The 17,991-nt window shown below is 38.5% G+C and overlaps 2 protein-coding genes across 3 annotated transcripts in view; both read right to left on the bottom strand.

The window, feature by feature from the left end:
• The window catches only part of LOC139152724 (UDP-glucuronosyltransferase 2C1-like), a 567,100-nt gene that overhangs the window by 282,442 nt on the left and 266,667 nt on the right, over positions 1 to 17,991 (bottom strand). The gene's annotated exons all lie outside the window — the stretch shown is intronic.
• On the bottom strand, positions 6,405 to 13,200 carry LOC139152712 (gastrula zinc finger protein XlCGF26.1-like). 2 transcript variants are annotated; one of them, XM_070726019.1, is made up of 2 exons: positions 13,118 to 13,200; positions 6,405 to 8,949 (listed from the first exon to the last, which is right to left on the bottom strand). In XM_070726019.1, the coding sequence occupies exon 2, from the start codon at positions 8,559 to 8,561 to the stop codon at positions 6,900 to 6,902; it is 1,662 nt and encodes a 553-aa protein (XP_070582120.1). In that variant the 5' UTR covers positions 8,562 to 8,949; positions 13,118 to 13,200; the 3' UTR covers positions 6,405 to 6,899. The 2 variants fall into 2 exon arrangements, with proteins under 2 accessions (XP_070582120.1, XP_070582119.1); XM_070726018.1 differs by lacking the exon at positions 13,118 to 13,200 and adding an exon at positions 12,613 to 12,738.

Raw genomic sequence — 17,991 nt, 5'->3', positions numbered from 1 at the left:
TTTGTACCGTCTATTTACTGTCTGTTCTGTGCTGTTTTGTGTCTATGTTTACAACTATTGTCTTACAAATTTTGACCTAGTGTTATTGGATTATGGATTGGTATGATTGCGATTATTTTAATATACAAGTCATATATATCAGAGATATCAGGATGTTTCATATTTTTCGGCGCGCCCTTCGGGCGCCATACTTTAATAAATCAGAGATATCTTGGTGTTTGCTAAGTGAAAGTGTACCATTATGAAATCTGCATTTCATATGAAAAGGATGACAAATTCCTGATACTTTTCTGTTCTCTCTATGAGAATTCAGTATGAGAAAGCAACATGCACAAATATTTCACAATATATATTTGATACAGTGACTTATTTTAGAGATAGAAAAATGACAAGATATCTTTCCTTCTCATTGATGCAATTATTTTCCTTTGTGTTACAGGTTTTCTGTAGAAAGATGCTTTTTATGAACAAAATAACAGTTAAAAAAGGCAGTTTTTGTCATTATTAGCTGTGCTTTTATGGTTTCAATGTTACAAGAAAAGGTCCTCTCAGACACTGTACGCATCAGATTTGACTAAAAAGCTCTCTATGGCTCCTCAGGAGATTTAATTGGATGGTTGGCAAGTCTTTACACCCATCAAAGTTTTTGATTCACTGCTTTTTCCTCTTTGATATTAATGATTGACATCCATTTCTGTACAACAGTACAGGACATCAGGTTAAGCATAGAAAGTGTGAAATACATTCACAGCTCATTCAAAATACAGCTCATTCAAAATGTACTGTATTCAAACTTTAAGATTGACACTTTGAAATTCCTATCTTACAACTGACATGTCAACAATTTCATTAAAACATATAATTATATATAATCCCATGATATTTTTCTCTGTTTGACGTCATCGTATACGAGTGTTTTTCGCGGAGTCGTACAACTTCGAGCCGAAGGCGAGAAGTTGTGCGGCTCCGCGAAAAACACGAGTATACGATGACGTCAAACAGAGAAAAATACCATGGGATTATATATTTATCACATGAACAGTCTTCTTATTTTTCTTTTGACGTGAATGGATCAAAATTATCGTAAGAAATTGCATGAATTTCGTCGCGATTTGTGTTTTACTTACGCGGATTACTTTCATTTAAAGAGTAAAGCAGCCCGTCACCCAGGAGATACTTTCATTCATGAATCCCATCAAGCTGAAATTTGCTACATCCAATGGTATCTCCACCAACCAGACATACGGATTCTGTCACGTGAACCTGTCAATCATTGTCTCGCGCTGTACCGATGGCAAGGCAAGTCGGCCATCGGTACGGCGGACATAACTTTCATCGTGCTAGCGACGGATAGCCATAGTATTCAGAGTTATTCAGAATATTTACAAACAGATTTATGAAGTAAATGCAACGACACGATCGAAACAGTAATTCTCATTCTCAGAGATTCCGTGGCTTTTCAAAATATCACACAAGTTTACGACCGTAGCGAGCGTGAAAGATTCCGTTCGATGACACACAGAGTGTACCTCATTGCATGTTTATGCCCACAACGCTGCCGTCACCGCACCGGTCTCTGCCATGCCGGTGTCAACTCGCTAATCCCGACCTCGGTCGTCAATGTTTGACTTTGATGTTTGCAGTGACATATATCTCACCCGTAGATACATCCTAATTTTATTTGACGGAAACTCTGTTTTGAGTGTTATCTGAGTCAACTTTCAAAGTACATCGGATTCCACAGCGCTGCAAATTGAATGCATATACAGCTCAACAGTTGATGTCTTCGCTAGCGCTACAGCCTTACGCCGCGCTACAGGTTTGATTCCGAGCAAGAATTTACGGAATTTTTTGTATAATGAAGGAAATTTATCGTTGTTAGTCGAATGACTTTATGCTTGAGCCTGTATGTCGCTTTCCCGAAGATTATACTGTACTCATTTATTCAGTTCAACTTCCGTTGACGTGAAGATTTCAGGTTTATCGCCAACCGGGATCGCCAGGTACGACGTCCACATTGAGCCTATCGAGGCGACTAGTGACTTGACTGAATCGGCAGTATCCCTATTCGATTCTCGGGAACAGCTATAGTTTTAGCGACTCGAAATTTCGCTGGACATGCCTTCTATATTTCCATGTGTGGATTTGTCGGGTCACATTTTTTGAAAAAGTGTCATGAGACCACGGCATCGATAACGACAAATCGGTCTAAGTTCACGTCGCGACCGGTATGTATGAACGGTACCATGAAAGAAAAAAGTTCCGGTTGATGACGTACAACAGGGGTAATTCGGATTTCTTATCCGTCCTGTTCTACGTCACACAGGTGGGAATTCGGGCCAGTTCATGTGATAATGACTATTTAAAATATAAATATATGTTAAATGTAAAATATTATATTATATATATATATATATATATATATATATATATATATATATATATAATTTATGTCCACCTTTTGTTTTACCCATGTCGCACGCCGGGGGGGGGGGGGTGTCACCCTGTTTTCGAAATTTGGAATAGGGGGGGGTCACCCTGTTTTCAAAATTTGGAATAGGGGGGGTCAGCCACTTTTTGACGTCGGCAAAAAATAATCCACCGGCCTCCCCAGGCCGAAGAAACTGACCAGTCCCTAAGCTAGCCATGATACCAATATATCAAGGGAACTTCCTAAGCCAAACTCTTCCAATCTGGAGTGGCAATATGAGATCTAAACAAACACAGCGGGTATAAATGAGATTTTACAGCCAGCAATGGTGATCTGATAACTGAGATGAACCATTTTTTGCTCACGTGTGTGGCATATGTCGCAGCGATTTCTGTCTGTCTGTCTGTTGGTCCAATATCTCAAAAACAGCTGATCAGATCATCAGAATCAAATCTGGTATATAGATTCACTTAGTGAATGGAAGAATTGATTAGTTTTCGGTGGGTGTGACTTACATACTTTTTGCTCATTTGCGTAATATGATTTTAGAAAAATGGATATACATTAAAAACGACTGCACACAGTAGCGTTGCAATCGCGATTTCAGGTTTGTTACGAAGTATAGATGCACGCGCACGACTTTTGGACAATGCTGCCTAAAATTCGGACAAACTTTTTTGTTGCATGCACTGCTGTTGTTGCAGCCTGTAGTCTGAGCCATAAAATACTACGAACTAGTGTGACTTTTAGTAACCATTGTAACGCTAGCAGGTTTTATTTTCATCGTTTATGCGGAAAATGCAGACAAACATTTATTTATGCATATTAATGAGAGAAAAACATGACGTCATTTGCAATCAGTGCTATTTGAGGAGATGTTGATCACACTAAGATCAGCAGTGGGAACAAAGATAGTTGCTAATTTGGTATGTATATTGAAGATATGATTTAACATTATTGAAAGTCACATTAGGGAAAGACTGCATTAACTTGCATGGTACCTGAAACCTGGGTCCTTGCCTGACCAACTCCGGTGACAAACAGAAGACTTTTAACCCCCCAAGGTGTGAATGTTCCATTGTTACGTTTATCTTATATCCAGTTGGTGCCATTGTGGGAAAGGCAGGTCTGTGAAATTGATCCTCTGATAACTAAGTGGGGAAGTAGGTATTCCCAAGTTAATGGAGCTTGCCCGCAATGATTAAGCATTTTAAATTCACCCAATTCCTAATTTGCATATTTAATGAACGTTGCTTATTAGGGATATATATTTGAATTGACTGGACCAAAGTTGATGAAACTTGCTACATATATTGAAGCTATCAGTTCCCATTGTGCCTATATAGATCTATAGGGACCACTTGTCAGAGCTCATTTTGAAGATCTTGGAGTAATAACAATTTTTGCAGCACTGGAGACTTTCTCAGATTGTCGCATAAGCTCAAGAAACATCCACACTGTACCTGTGCTGTTATTTGTGAGTGGATAAAAAGTCACACTGGTTACAAATTTTGGGGTTTATCCTACTTTCTGAAGAACTGAATATTCTGATTTCGAACAAGGACTCGAAACAGAAGAAAACGATTATAAAAGGTGTATTGAACTTTTTGTAGTGAAGTTAAATTTCCAAGTTTGAAGCATGAAGTTATTGTTATGTTTGAATTTTATGTAATATAGTTTGAAGTTTGAATTAATAATTAAATGTATCTGTTACATATTACTTACATGCTAAAAATTTTGTGTCTGGTACGTTCTTATGCATGACTTTGGATGAGGTATGTTATAAAACACATATTGACTGGCTGTGAGGGTAACAGCATATGTCTTTAAGCCCTCAAGCCCGTGAGTCGATCAACCCAATTAACAGACTGTTTGGTTTTATTTGCTCACGTGTTGACACACGTGATCATATGTCGCAGCGATGTCTGTCTGTCTGTCTGTCTATCTGTCTGTCTGTCTGTCTGTGTGCTCGAAATCTCAAAAACGACTTATCAGATCAGAATCAAATCTGGTACATATATTCACATAGCAAATGGTAAGAACTGATTAGTTTTTGGTGGGTGTGGCTTGGTTACTTCTTGCTCGTTTGCATAATTAATGATTTTAGAAAAATGGATATATATTAACAACGACTGCACACAATTTGATGAGATTTTCTACAAATGTTGATCACACCAAGATATATCAGCTGTGAAAGATATTAAGGGGTGATATAAAAGATAATGGATATTTTGCATATTTAATAAACTTCCCTAATTAGGGATATATATCTGATTTGACTTGATCAAAATTGACAAAACTTGGTATGTATATTGAAGATACTATGATTTAACATTATTGAAAGTCATTAAGCATTTTTACTACATCAAACTTTTAATTTGCATATCTAATGAACTTTTGAAATTAGGGATATTTATTTGAATTGACTTCACCAAAATTGATGAAACTTGCTATGTACATTAAAGATACTATGATATAATATTGTTGAAAGTCATTAAGCAGTTTTTCTTCAGCCAAATACTTATTTCCATATTTAATAAACTTTCCTAATTAGATATATAAATCTGAATGGACTTTACCAAAGTTGATGAAACTTTCTATGTACATTGAAGACACTATGATATAAAATTATTGAAAATCATTAAGCAGTTATACTTCAGCCAATTCCTTATTTACATATTTAACAAACTTCACTAATTAGGAATATATATCTGAATTGACTCGACCGAAGTTGATGAATTTTCCCACATAATTGAAGATACTATAAAACAACATTATTAAAAGTCATTAAACTTTTTTACTCCAGCCAATTCCTAATTTGCATATATAATGAACTTTCCTAATTAGGGATATTTATCTGTATTGACTAAACCAAATTTGACAACACTTGCTATGTACATTAAAGATACTATGATACAGCATTGAAAGTCATTAATCATTTTTACTTTAGCCGATTCCGTATTTGCAAATTTAATGATTTTTCCTAATTAAGGATATTTATCTGTCTTTACTAGACCAAAGTTGACGAACTGCTTTGTACATTAAAGATAGTATGACATTATTGAAAGTCATTTAACATTTTTACTTCAGCCAATTCATAATTTGCATATTTAATGAGAACATTTCAGTCAATTCATAATTTGCATATTTTAATGAACTTTCCTGATTGGTGATATATACTTGGATTTAGAATTAATCTGTGGTGAATATTATTCATTATGTTGATCATAACACTTTCAATGTAGTTGCAAACATGTGGAAAAGGTTCAAATTTACACATAACTGCAATATATAATTAAACACGTGAGCATTTTCAGTTCATATCTGGTTTTGGGGGACTCACAGTATCTCGGGTACAGATGTATGCTGTTTCCCTCATGGCCAGTCAGTATGTGAGTACTGTCTCAAAATCAAAATAATTTTCCTCTTGCAAATTCCGTCCACATGTGTATTAATGGTCTGCTACAGATTAGTGACACCAAAAATCAAATTTGGGCCATGGGTTAAAACGAACAATACCAAGGAAGTTTATATGTGATGGTTTTCTAATACTCATTGTATGTGTAATTTGCCACACCTGTGGTAAGACGACTAGCCTAGACCCTATTCATTGCTTTCGGCATTCATCCCCACTCCATCTAGCCTCAAGGTCCACTTTTAGTGCCACAGCTTAAAAAACAGCTTATTTGAAAGTCATTGGTCTCCAGGAGAGATGATGATGTCATTGGCATCCCTTTCAAAGTCAATCAGTCAAAATGTTCCTCACGTGATTGGCCAATGATTAAATGGGTGTTGCTCATAAACAAGCCAGAGAACGTTTAGTTTAGTGACATAATCTCTCCTGGAGACCATTAACTTTCAACCTCAAGGCTAGATGGAGTGGGGACAAAGGCTGAAAGCAATGAATAGGGTCTGGGCTGTATGACGACATGTACAATGAAATTACTACTGTGATGTACGAAAACGCTACATGTTATTTTTTAAAAATAATTTGAATAGTCGAGACGAGCATATGTTTGTCAACATATTAAACATCAAATATTGTATAAGTTGTATTTGTAGAACTAATACTCTGTAATATCTGCAACTGCTGTGCTCAGTCTACAGTGTATTTAATAGATTTTGACAAGCATAGCACTTGCAATGCATGGGTTTGAAGTTGGCCAATGACTACTTTCACAGCTATTTTAATTGTAACCACAAATGTACAAACATTTTAATCAATATTATTGAAAGATTCTTTGAAGCGCACTACTCATACACCTCAATGCAGTGTAAAGTAACTGAAAAATGTATAAACAATTGAAATGTATGACAAATACAAGAACTGTGAAAATATATTAACCATCAATTAAATACAGAGTCGATAAATTAATGTGCAATTCACTAAAAAATATTTGGGTGAAGTAATACAAATGACACTATCTGGGTAACAAACCATCGTAGAAACAGTAAGTGTACAATATTTTCATGAATTTAAAGATGCAACCGGTTCAGTTTCTACATTTGAATGTATTTTCTCCATATGTTTTGCAAGCCCCTGTTGGCGGTGAAACCCTTGCCAACATATTGTACAGACATGAGGATGTACACCTGTGTGTTGCCTTCTGTGTACATAAAGATTTGTCTTATTACTGAAACTTTTCCCACAGTAATCACATAAGAAATCATTCTTCTTTGTGTGGACCACCATATGCTCCATCAGATGCTGCCTGCGACCAAAACCCTTTCCACAGACATTGCACAGATGTGGTTTCTTTCCTGAGTGAGAGAGCGTGTGCTCCCGAAGATTTGCTTTTGACCTGTAGGCCTTGCCACATACCTCACATTGGAAATTCCTCACATTTGTGTGTGTTACTAAATGTAGCTCATATTCATATTTACCAAAGAATTTTTTGCCGCAAGTGTCACACTGGTGATTCCAAATGCCCAGATGCCGTCGCTTGTTGTGTATGGTTAAGGCACTGCTTGTTTTGAAGACTGTGTTACATTCCTCACAACTGAAGGGAGTTAATGTCCTATGAACCTTCTTGATGTGGCTTTTCAGGCTATAAAAACTCTTAAAACAATTGTGGCACACTTCACAGACATAGGGCCTTGCTCCAGGGTGCTCAGACTTCTCGTGATCCATCAGTTCTTTCCTTTGAACAAACTGTGTTGCACAAAGGAGACACTGGAAGCTTTGTTTCTTGGCATCTTTATGTATTCTCACATGCACAGAGTATTCTTTCTTTAATGTGAAAGCAATACCACACTCCTCACAATTGTAAGATTTCTTTGTAGCTTTCTCTTTTTTCTTACGTTTCAATGTCTTTGCTTCCTTTTTCTGCATATGTAATTCTGCATGCAGAGTAGGGTTTCTCGCTGTTGTTAACCTTTTCTCACATTGTACCTTATTTTTCTTGGACGGAGCTTTTTTAAATGCAGTGCTCTTTCTTTTGGATTGTGTTCCTGGAAGTGATTCTTCATCATTATTGGGCTCAGCTTTTCGATGGCAAGATTTATCAGTATCAGGGCTGCTAGCGCCCCCAGTGTCAGAGCATGGAGTTTCTGTTGCTTCTGCTGTTGCTTCTGACATGTCAGTGACGGCAGCATTTGCATTGAATTTATGCCCTGGATGGTTCATTTCCAGATTGCCATCTTTCGTAGACAGCTCTGCACTTAATCTTTTGTCATCGTCTGTGTTTGAAATGTTGTCCAAATCTTCAGAACTTTCACAATTTTCAGATTCAGCTGTTGTTTGTCCTACATCTCCATCCTCATGGCTAACATTTCCAGGTGCCTCTTCATTCTGTCCCTTAACTCTCTCCCTTTTATTTCCGTCCTTCAAATCAGTTGGACATTTTTCAAGTTCCAACTGCTTATTCATATCAACTGTGTTAATTGACACCTCCTGACATACCTGGCTGGTATCTGCGGGTGAAAGGTCATGGGACTTCTCTCTCACAGTTGATTGATCACCGGGAGTTTCCATTTCTTCTACAGCATTAGCTTCTCCTTCAGTTTCCAGTAGTGTGGTGACTTCTGATCCTTTCCATGGTAAATTATTTGTCAATGTTTCTGCCTCAGACAATTTGGCAGCATCATACATGGCAATAAATGGAATTTCCTTTGAATTTCTGACCGGCATACCATCCACATCTTCATCCAACACATTCTGAATCCACTGTAAATGATAAGCTTTAAGTTGAAAGGTGCTCCCAGTCTTTTCACATCAGGAGTAAACTTATTTTTCAACAGGATGGCTAAACACATCTGAGGTTGACCGTGAGTCTTTAGAAAGTCCAGTTTGACAATGAATGCACGGACACGAAATCCTCCCCAGATTTCTACATCTGATTCTCTCAGAACACACTGCACCAGGATGGGATGAGTGTCTGTATCTTCCTCACGGATGTTGTTTGCGAGTACTTGGAAACCAAATTGTTGGAATAACAAGTCATTCATAGCAGCATATTGACTTGATTGAATAAATCTTTGATTTGATGATTGCTCCATGTCCTTTCCTCAAATGAAACCTGTATATGGTGAAAGAAATGGCCCAGAAAAGTCAATGCTTTTGTATTGAGAGAGACAACAAGCTTCCTGAGCAGGGAAGCACTAACATCTACAATATAGGTTACAAAAAATAATACCAGTATCATAAACCTATATGTGATAGCGGTAATTCATAAGGTATATATGTTGTGATGAAAATACAATCAACAACAGTAACAATAATGGTGTAATGTATAAGACTCAAATATGCAGGAAAATACGCAACAATCCCAGCCCACTGGGGCTACAACTATTGCAGCTATGATGGCCCTACTACTACTAGTCTACTGTAACTACTGCCCATCAGGAAATAAACCAATCCCAATACATAGAGGTAAATTCTTTTACCTCCATAACGTACCAAAGACCAGTACAATTTATAGAAACCTACAAAAAAAGAGTCTGATTTACTAACAGATGCCAGAGTCACATGCCTAAGAGCTTGTTGTCAATGATGGTCATTCATCAAAGGGTCTGTGCAGCAATAGTAAGGCTGCATTCACAAATAACAGTTGGGGAAGGGCAGGGGGTGGGTTGGGGGTGGGTTGAGGAATAGGCAATTGAAATCTTACTTTTTTCAGATCCCCTCTGAATACCCTAAAAAATTTTCATGTCCCCCTTCTATGTAATGAAAAATTTTCAAGTCCAACCCAAATTATCATATAGCCTCATATTTATTAGGGATGCAGGCAAAGAAATATTTTCATGTCCAAGTACATCATGCAGCGGAGGTATTGTCTGAGAAATGTAGCGTCAACAACAATCCCAAAGCATGGATGTACGAGGATATAGATCCTGGTATTTTGTGAATAACTTTATTCTTATACACCTTTATTAGTCCAATTTTACCAGGAAAAAGTCAAAATAGAGCGTTTCGGGGGATGCCCATTGCTCACTGCATTGAGCAGTCGCGAGCAGTCTAGGGACAGGTTCAGCGTGTCCGCTAAGTGCACAGAATGAAATTTCAACCCGCACAGTGCAGTGCAGGCGGTAGAAATTGTAGGTAAGCAGCATAATTTCACTCAAATTCAGAGTTTGTGGATTGACCACTATTAACTTCGTGAAGTACTGAATGTTCAGAAGGATATTTGTTGTAAAACAATAGTATCTCTCCTTTTCTCTGTGTTGACGGAAAGGTTTTTTGAGGTCAAAGGTCAAATAGCACCCAAAAACACCTAAAGTTATTGTATTCCGTGTCAAAGTAATTGGACTCTGCGTCCTCTGATACCGAAACTTCCTGTACAACAAAACTCCACAGGTAACAGATGCAGGTGTATAATAATGCCTGTTATTAGCAGTTTGTAGAGTCATATTCCTTAGGCAAGTGATTCAGTGGACTCTTTTGATTTGTCAGTCAAAGCCGACATGAATTAATACAACTTGATCTGGCCATGACAGTGGCACCTGCTCAAGAGAACACAAAATTACCGTGATGAGAGATTGTGAATTTCTGGCTATATTAGATGCTACTTATAAGTTTTGCAAAACTGACAATACATAAGGTTAAAATATTCCATCAATTTCAAATAAATGTTTTCATCTCTGAAATTTTGGTATAATAACAGTACATTTGGTAAAATTAATATAATTCCATTTAGTCACACATTTTTTTTATTTAAATTAGTCTTTACTGTGCAAAGTATTACTTTTGTGTTAGTTTACGATGAGAATGTGAAAATTTAGAAAATCAAGCATCAAATCAAGCACGGTGACCCCATCTTTTTTCTTTATGTTTAAAATTTGATTATTCTCATATGCCAGAATTCCAAAATCCCTGATAGCTTTCAAGTCTCATTGTCTTCCATGTGTGGTCTGATATTGTGTACACTGCAGGTATGTTTCACTGTCATGAGCATTACAAGACCCAAACTCTTCTTCAGCAACTTCAAAGTCAGAGCTACCTCTGTCACTGCCGGAATGCAGTGACAGTGCCACTGCCCATAGGCAGTAGCAGGGCAGTAGTTGTATTGACTGTGATAAGTTTGACAATTTTGTTCAGTTTATACAACTGCATTCTTGTTCTACTTCCTACAGCGTGTTGAACTGTTGAGTCTTCAGCTTGCCAACACAGCATGTGAATATGTACCCCGCATTTGAATCATTGACAAATGACTTTCAGTCTGGACTCTAATTCAATTATCACCAAAAATTCATATATGCAGTCTTTTGTCAACACACTGAATGAGTGTTTCAGCATACTGTAGGGAGACAGTAAGACACTGTATTTAATATATTGCATAGAAATATCAAGTTGAATAGCCCTGCGTACGATGCTGTGTGTTCCGCAACAGCTAATCGCCCCGCTCACCACATGTGGTGAGCGGGGCGATTAGCTGTAGCGGAACACACAGCATCGTACGCAGGGCTACAAGTTGAAAAGATTAATTATCAACAGTTACTAGGCCTACCTGTTTGTTTCGTTTTTATGAAAATTCATACATTTTTAGATCTTTTCAAGACAACAGTAATGAAATGCAACAATATGGTTCAACTTGTTCAACTATTAGGGGCTGTCGATAATAAAAGCTGTCACGCACAAGAAACGTAATTCCTTCGTTTTACTTGAAACCCCCTCCCTCCCCCCTCAAAACGAAAGTTCTTAAGCGAAATCAATTTCGTATTATGATGCCGTTTCTGACAAACCCAAACGCACCTCTCCGATCCGCAAGCCCATGAAAAAATACCGAAAGGGCACATTAATTAATAAACCTCCACTTTATGCGTTTCATTTTTAAGACAGAACATTTTAATGTATTTGCACGTAGGAAAATGTTTCACGTACATTGTTCACGTTGAAAAAGCATACAAGTTTTAATTTCACATTCATGTATTTTCGTTGCCTTTTCTGTCTCCGTATTTTGCGGTCATTCTGTTCTCGATGAACGCGAAGGTAGTTTTGCGTTCTCACTGCAAAGTCGCACTTCAAAAACAATAGAAAATCCTTATGCGATTTTGACGCACACAAAACGAAATGAGCTCTTAACCCCCCCTCCCTAAACGAAAGAATTTGTCGTTTGTCGTGCGTCAGCTTTTATTATCGACGGCTCCTTACTAACATTAGAACATGACATTAAAATGGTATTGAATTTTCATTGAATTACCCATCAAACCTTGGAATCCTAATGAAAGGGAACCAAAAAATTTTCAGGTCCCCCTCTCCTATAGGCAGAGTAGACAGAGTAAAACTTTCAACCCTTCCCCCCGCTGCCCCCAAAATGTTCGAAGCTCCCCTGATTTCCTCAAGCCCCCCCCCCTGTTGTTTTGTGAACGCAGCCTAATATTTCCTTACGGGCAGAGTTCGGACGTCTCCCTGGGCGAATTATACGATCATGAGATCAGTGTTGCTACTCGTTCGAAAACCAAGTAACGTAATTTTGAGGTCTTGGACTATTACTAGTAGTATTTTGTTTATTTTTGTAAAGATAAGCGGTCTTTGAATACAGTAATGAGAACGTTAATTCGTGACGAGCAGTATTATTTTAGCTGGCCGGACCCCACCACACAGGCGCACGGATCGTCGCTTCACGAAGCCCCGATCGGAACGCCTGTACCCACACTGTAACAGTCCCTCCACCCACTATAAAAGTATAACACATATCTGCCTTGTCGATCGGAGTCAATAATAATAACAAAATTTCACTTACGATATGTATTTATGTATACGGGGTCAAATTCTGAAGATATTGGCGATAATACGATGGATCGGTTCGCATCCACAGGACCAAGATGGCGCATCATGGGCTGCCTAAGTACGCACGCGCGTAGGGGGGGGGGGGGGGGGGGGCTCAAAACAATTGGTCCCAGACACTTCGCACCAAAACCACTTCGCACCATACCATCTCGTCCTATACCATTTCGCACCACAGTTGCGAGTGGAGTGATACGTACCGGCCGCCGCGTACTATGCATATAATAATTGTTATATGCATAGTACGCGGCGGCCGGTACGTATCACTCCACTCGCAACTGTGTTTCGCACCAACCACTTCGCACCAAAACAACTGTGGTGGGAAACCGTGTAACGCCGGTAACACACAGCCCTGCCATGCAGAGCTACCTCGTACCAAAACCACTTCGCCCAAAAGCAATGTCCCCCAAACCACTTTGCCCGAAACTTATCGCTAAACTGGTAAAGCTGAATATAACCACCTTCCTGTCATCCTGGGACTGAAATCTTGAAAGTGTACGCATTTCGCGAAATTGACATCGTGCAATTCCGCGCACGGCACCTGAGTTGTAGCATTTAGGCTGCGTTCACAAAAAACGATTTGGGGGGGGGGGGGGGCTGGAGGAATTCAAGGGGGATTCGAAAATTTTGGGGGTAGTGGAGGGGGGGGACTTGAAAATTTTGCTCTACCTGTAGGGGGGGACTTGAAAAATTTTGGGTCCCTTTTGAGTTTTACATTTTCCAATTCCAAGTTTTTGTAGATAATTCAATGAAAAATGAATACCATTTTTTATGTCATCAGAATGTTGTAATGTTAGTAGGCCTAATAATTAAACAAAATCTAGAACCATTTTGTCACATTTCATGACTTTTATCTCGAAAAAATCTAAACGTGTGATTTGTCGTAAAAAACAAACTTGAGCCTCGTAACAGGGCAGAAGCTGCAACTGTTAATGATTTCTGCAATATTCCAATGCAATATAACAACTGCAGTTTCTTGCTATCTCCCTACAGCATGCTCAAACACACAATATTTAGTTTGTCGACAAAGCCTGTATATATAAGTATGAATATGAATATGTATAATTTAATTGGAGTCCAGACTGACAGTCAGTTGTCAGTGATACAAATGCACGGTACACATACCGGTACATAGGCTGTGATAGCAAGCTGAATACTGGACAATTCAACATACTGTAGGGAGTAGAACAAGAACGCAGTTGTAAAACTGAACAAAAATATTGCCAAAATCATCAAAGTGCTACTGCCTACGGGTATTGTCACTATCAGATACTACCCTGCTACTGCAGTGTCACTGTCACTGCATACCTGAACAGTGACAGAGACAGCTCTGACTCTGATGTACATGGTAGTTGAAGAAGAGTTTTGGTCAATGACACTGACAGTGAAACTCACTTGTACACAAGATCAGGCCAGAGAGCAACACATGGAAGAAAACATAGAAATGTTTGAATTCTGGCATTTGAGAATAATCAAATATTAAACAAAAAAGATATGGTCACCATGCTTGATTTTCTAAATTTTCACACTCTTATTATAAAATGATACAGAAGTAAAACTTTGAATAGTAAAGACTAAAAGAAAAAATATGTGACCAAATGGAATTATTTATTTTTTAACCAAATTTGCAATTATCACACCCAAAATTTCAGAGATTAAACATTTATTGATGGAATATTTTAACTTCCGGTATTGTCAATTTTGAGTAGCATCTAATTCATATAGGTCTTGTAGTTTCGAAACAATTTTGGTAGGTCACTGTGCAATACGGCAATTAGCCAGAATTCACAATTTTCCTACTCTCTCATGATTGCATTTGTGTGCTCTTTAACAGGAGCAATTGACCTGGCCAGAGTTGGATTAACTCAAGTTGGCTTTTAGACCGATAAATCTAAAAATTCACTGATGCATTTAAAGAACTTGCCTTGGGAATATGACTATACAAATTAAGTGCTAATACAGGTAGTGTTGAACAGCGACCAGAGTTGCGCGATACATGTTTATTTTTGCTGCGCTCACATCCTTTGCAAATATTTGGGCCTGTGATAGTTGGGGGGGGGGGACTTGAAAAATTTTGAACATATAGAGGGGGGTATTTGAAAATTTTTTAGGGTACTTAGGGGGGGGGATCTGAAAAAAAATAAGATTTCAATCGAGATTCCTTTAGCCCCCCCCCTAATCGTTATTTGTGAACGCAGCCTTACGTGTTTCTTTTTTCTTATTCTATCGTTTAATGGTTTCATGCAACAATAAATGGTTCGTGGTAGCCAAAATGTGCTAACACATTAATGCTTCCAAGTTGTAGGTAAAAACAACCTTATGATTCGTCGTAACATCGTTGTTTCAGGACGAGTTGACGGTACTACACTTTGGGCGAAGTGGTTTTTAATAGTACGATGTGGTACTTGGGGCGAAGTGGGGTTGGGCGGAGTAGTACCTGGGACGAGGCGGTTTCGGTACGAAATGGTTTTGGGACGAAGTTGTGTGGGGCGAACTGGTTTTGGTGCGAAGTGTCTGAACCCCAAACAATTTATTGCATCTGTACGACTGTGCCCCCAAGCTAACACTGGGCTGCGCTTACGAATAACGGTGAAGGGTTAAGGGCTGGAAGAATCGCCCTTGAAACCTTTTTTTTTTCTCAGTTGAGGGTATTATTAGTCCCCGCGGACGAAGTCCGGCGGGGACTTATAGATTGGGTCCCGTCCGTGTGTCCGTCCGTCCGTCCGTCCGTCCGTCCGTCATCAACAGTTTCTCAGACACTGCTAAACTGATTTTGTTCAAACTTGGCACAAAGGCATAGGACTATGACCTACAGATGCACGTCGATTTATTTTGTGATACGATCCAATATGGGCGCGAGGCGGCCATTTTATTGCGATTTTTCATGTCTTTGGACCATAACTCAGACATCCTTGAGCACATTCTGCTCAAACTTGGCACAAAGGCATAACATTATGGCTTTCATATCCATGTCAAATTTTATTGCGATATGTTTCAATATGGGCGCGTGGCGGCCATTTTGTTGCGATTTTTCATGTCTTTGGACCATAACTCAGACATCCTTGAGCACATTCTGCTCAAACTTGGCACAAAAGCATATCACTATGGCTTAAATATCCATGTCAAATTATTTTGCGATGTGTTTCCATATGGGTGCGTGGCGGCCATTTTGTTGCGATTTTTCATGTCTTTGGACCATAACTCAGACATCCTTGAACAGATTCTTATCAAACTTGCCACAAAGGTATAACACTATGGCTTACATATCCATGTCAAATTATTTTGTGATACAATCCAATATGGCCACGAGGCGGCCATTTTGTTTGCGATTTTTCGTGTCTTTGGACAATAACTCAAAGATCCTTGAACCGATTCTGTTCAAACTTGACACAAAGGCATAACACTATGTCCTACATATGCACATTGAATTATATTGCGATACGATCCAATATGGACGTGAGGCGGCCATTTTGTTGCAATTTTTCATGTCTTTGAACCATAACTCAGACATATTTGAACCGATTCTGTTCAAATTTGGCACAAAAGCAAAACATTATGCCCTTCATATGAACACCAATTTATTTCGTGATATGATCCAATATGGCTGACAGGCGGCCATTTTTTTTGCGATTTTTTCATGTCTTCGAACCATATAACTCAAACATTTTTTGAACCGATTTGGTTCAAACTTGGCACAAAGGCAAAGCACTATGGCATAAATATGCATGTATCAATTAAGCTCGCGATAGGATCAAATATGGCTGCAGAACTGCCATTTTGTTGGAATTTTGCATGTCTTTGAATCGTAATTCAAAGGTCATTACACCCATTTTGTCCAAACTTGGCACAAAGATCAAGCACTATGGCATACATATACATGTCAATTTACTTTGTGACATGTTCCAATATGGCTGCCAGATTGTCATTTTTTTCCAATATTGCTGTCAGATGGTCATTTTTGGATTTTTTCATGTCTTTGAGGCTTAATCATATGCAAATATTCTTTAACCAATGTTGTTGAGACTTGGTACAAAGATAAAGTACTATGGCATACATATGCATGTCTACTAATTTTGTACTATGATCCATATGGTCAATAGACAGCCATTTGATTTAAATTTTGGTGTGATTTTTTTATGTCTTTGAAACATAAACATAGGTCACTATCCCTCGATGGACTGATTTTGTTCAAACGTGATATGAAGATAAAATACTATGGCTGCATTTTTGTGTACATTAATTTGTTTCGTTATATGATCCGAAATGGCTGATTACAACAACATACCCGATCCCATACCATTTCAAAAATTCCACCAAACCATGTGTATAGTATGTGCCATTATGACACTGGAGGCAATAAGGGCATCGTTATGGATGATGTAATCAAAAGTTCCTTGAGTGGTCATTACCGGCAGAGATGAGTCATTTATTGAACGTTCCTCAGATTACTAATTATGCAAGTCACAGGCCTAATGCACCCGTTGCATCAATGTCATTCCACAGCTACCTAGACCACAGCTACCTAGACACCAAAGATTATAACAAAATGGATAAGCGGGGACTGTGTCATCAACGATGACTTGTTCTTCGATGGGGCAAGTTGGTAATTACCACAGGCGTGATGTTTACTGGGTAGTTTGTATAAGTGTAGTTTATGCTACGTTCTGACGTAGGCTACGGAAGAGAACGTCGAAACGTATGTAGCATAAACTAAACTAAACTACCCAGTAAACATCACGCCTGTGGTAATTACCTACCAATTTAGCTAGCCATATACCAATATACCAAGGGAACTTCCTAAGCCAAACTCTTCCAATCTGGAGTGGCAAGATGAGATCTAAACAAACACAGCGGGTAATGAGATTTTACAGCCAGCAATGTTGATCTGATAACTGGGACGAACCATCTTTTGCTCACGTGTTCACACAGGTGAGCATATGTCGCACCGATGTCTGTCTGTCTGTCTGTTGGTCCAATATCTCAAAAACGGCTGATCAGATCAGAATCAAATCTGGTATATATATTCAGTTAGCAAATGGTAAGAATTCTTAGTTTTCGGTGGGTGTGGTTTGCATACTTTTTGCTCATTCGCATAATTAATGATTTTATAAAAAAATGGATATACATGATGATGAGATGTTGATCACACCAAGATATATCAGCAGTGGGAACCATTATAGTAAGCGGTGACATGAAAGATAGTTGCCAATTTGGTATGTATATTGAAGATACTATGATTTAACATTATTGAAAGTCACATTAGGGAAAGACTGCATTAACTTGCATAGTTCCTGTAACCCGGGTCTTGCCTGACCAACTTGGGTGACAAAAAGAA

Source organism: Ptychodera flava, chromosome 16 (genome assembly GCF_041260155.1).
Source record: "Ptychodera flava strain L36383 chromosome 16, AS_Pfla_20210202, whole genome shotgun sequence".
Classification (NCBI taxonomy): domain Eukaryota; kingdom Metazoa; phylum Hemichordata; class Enteropneusta; family Ptychoderidae; genus Ptychodera; species Ptychodera flava.
Note: the sequence above shows the minus strand (reverse complement) of the source record. Positions and strands in the feature narration are given on the sequence as shown.

Coding starts and splice junctions, on each gene's coding strand:
- LOC139152712 (XM_070726019.1), bottom strand. CDS start 8,561: ATGCCGGTCAGAAATTCAAAGGAAATTCCATTTATTGCCATGTATGAT.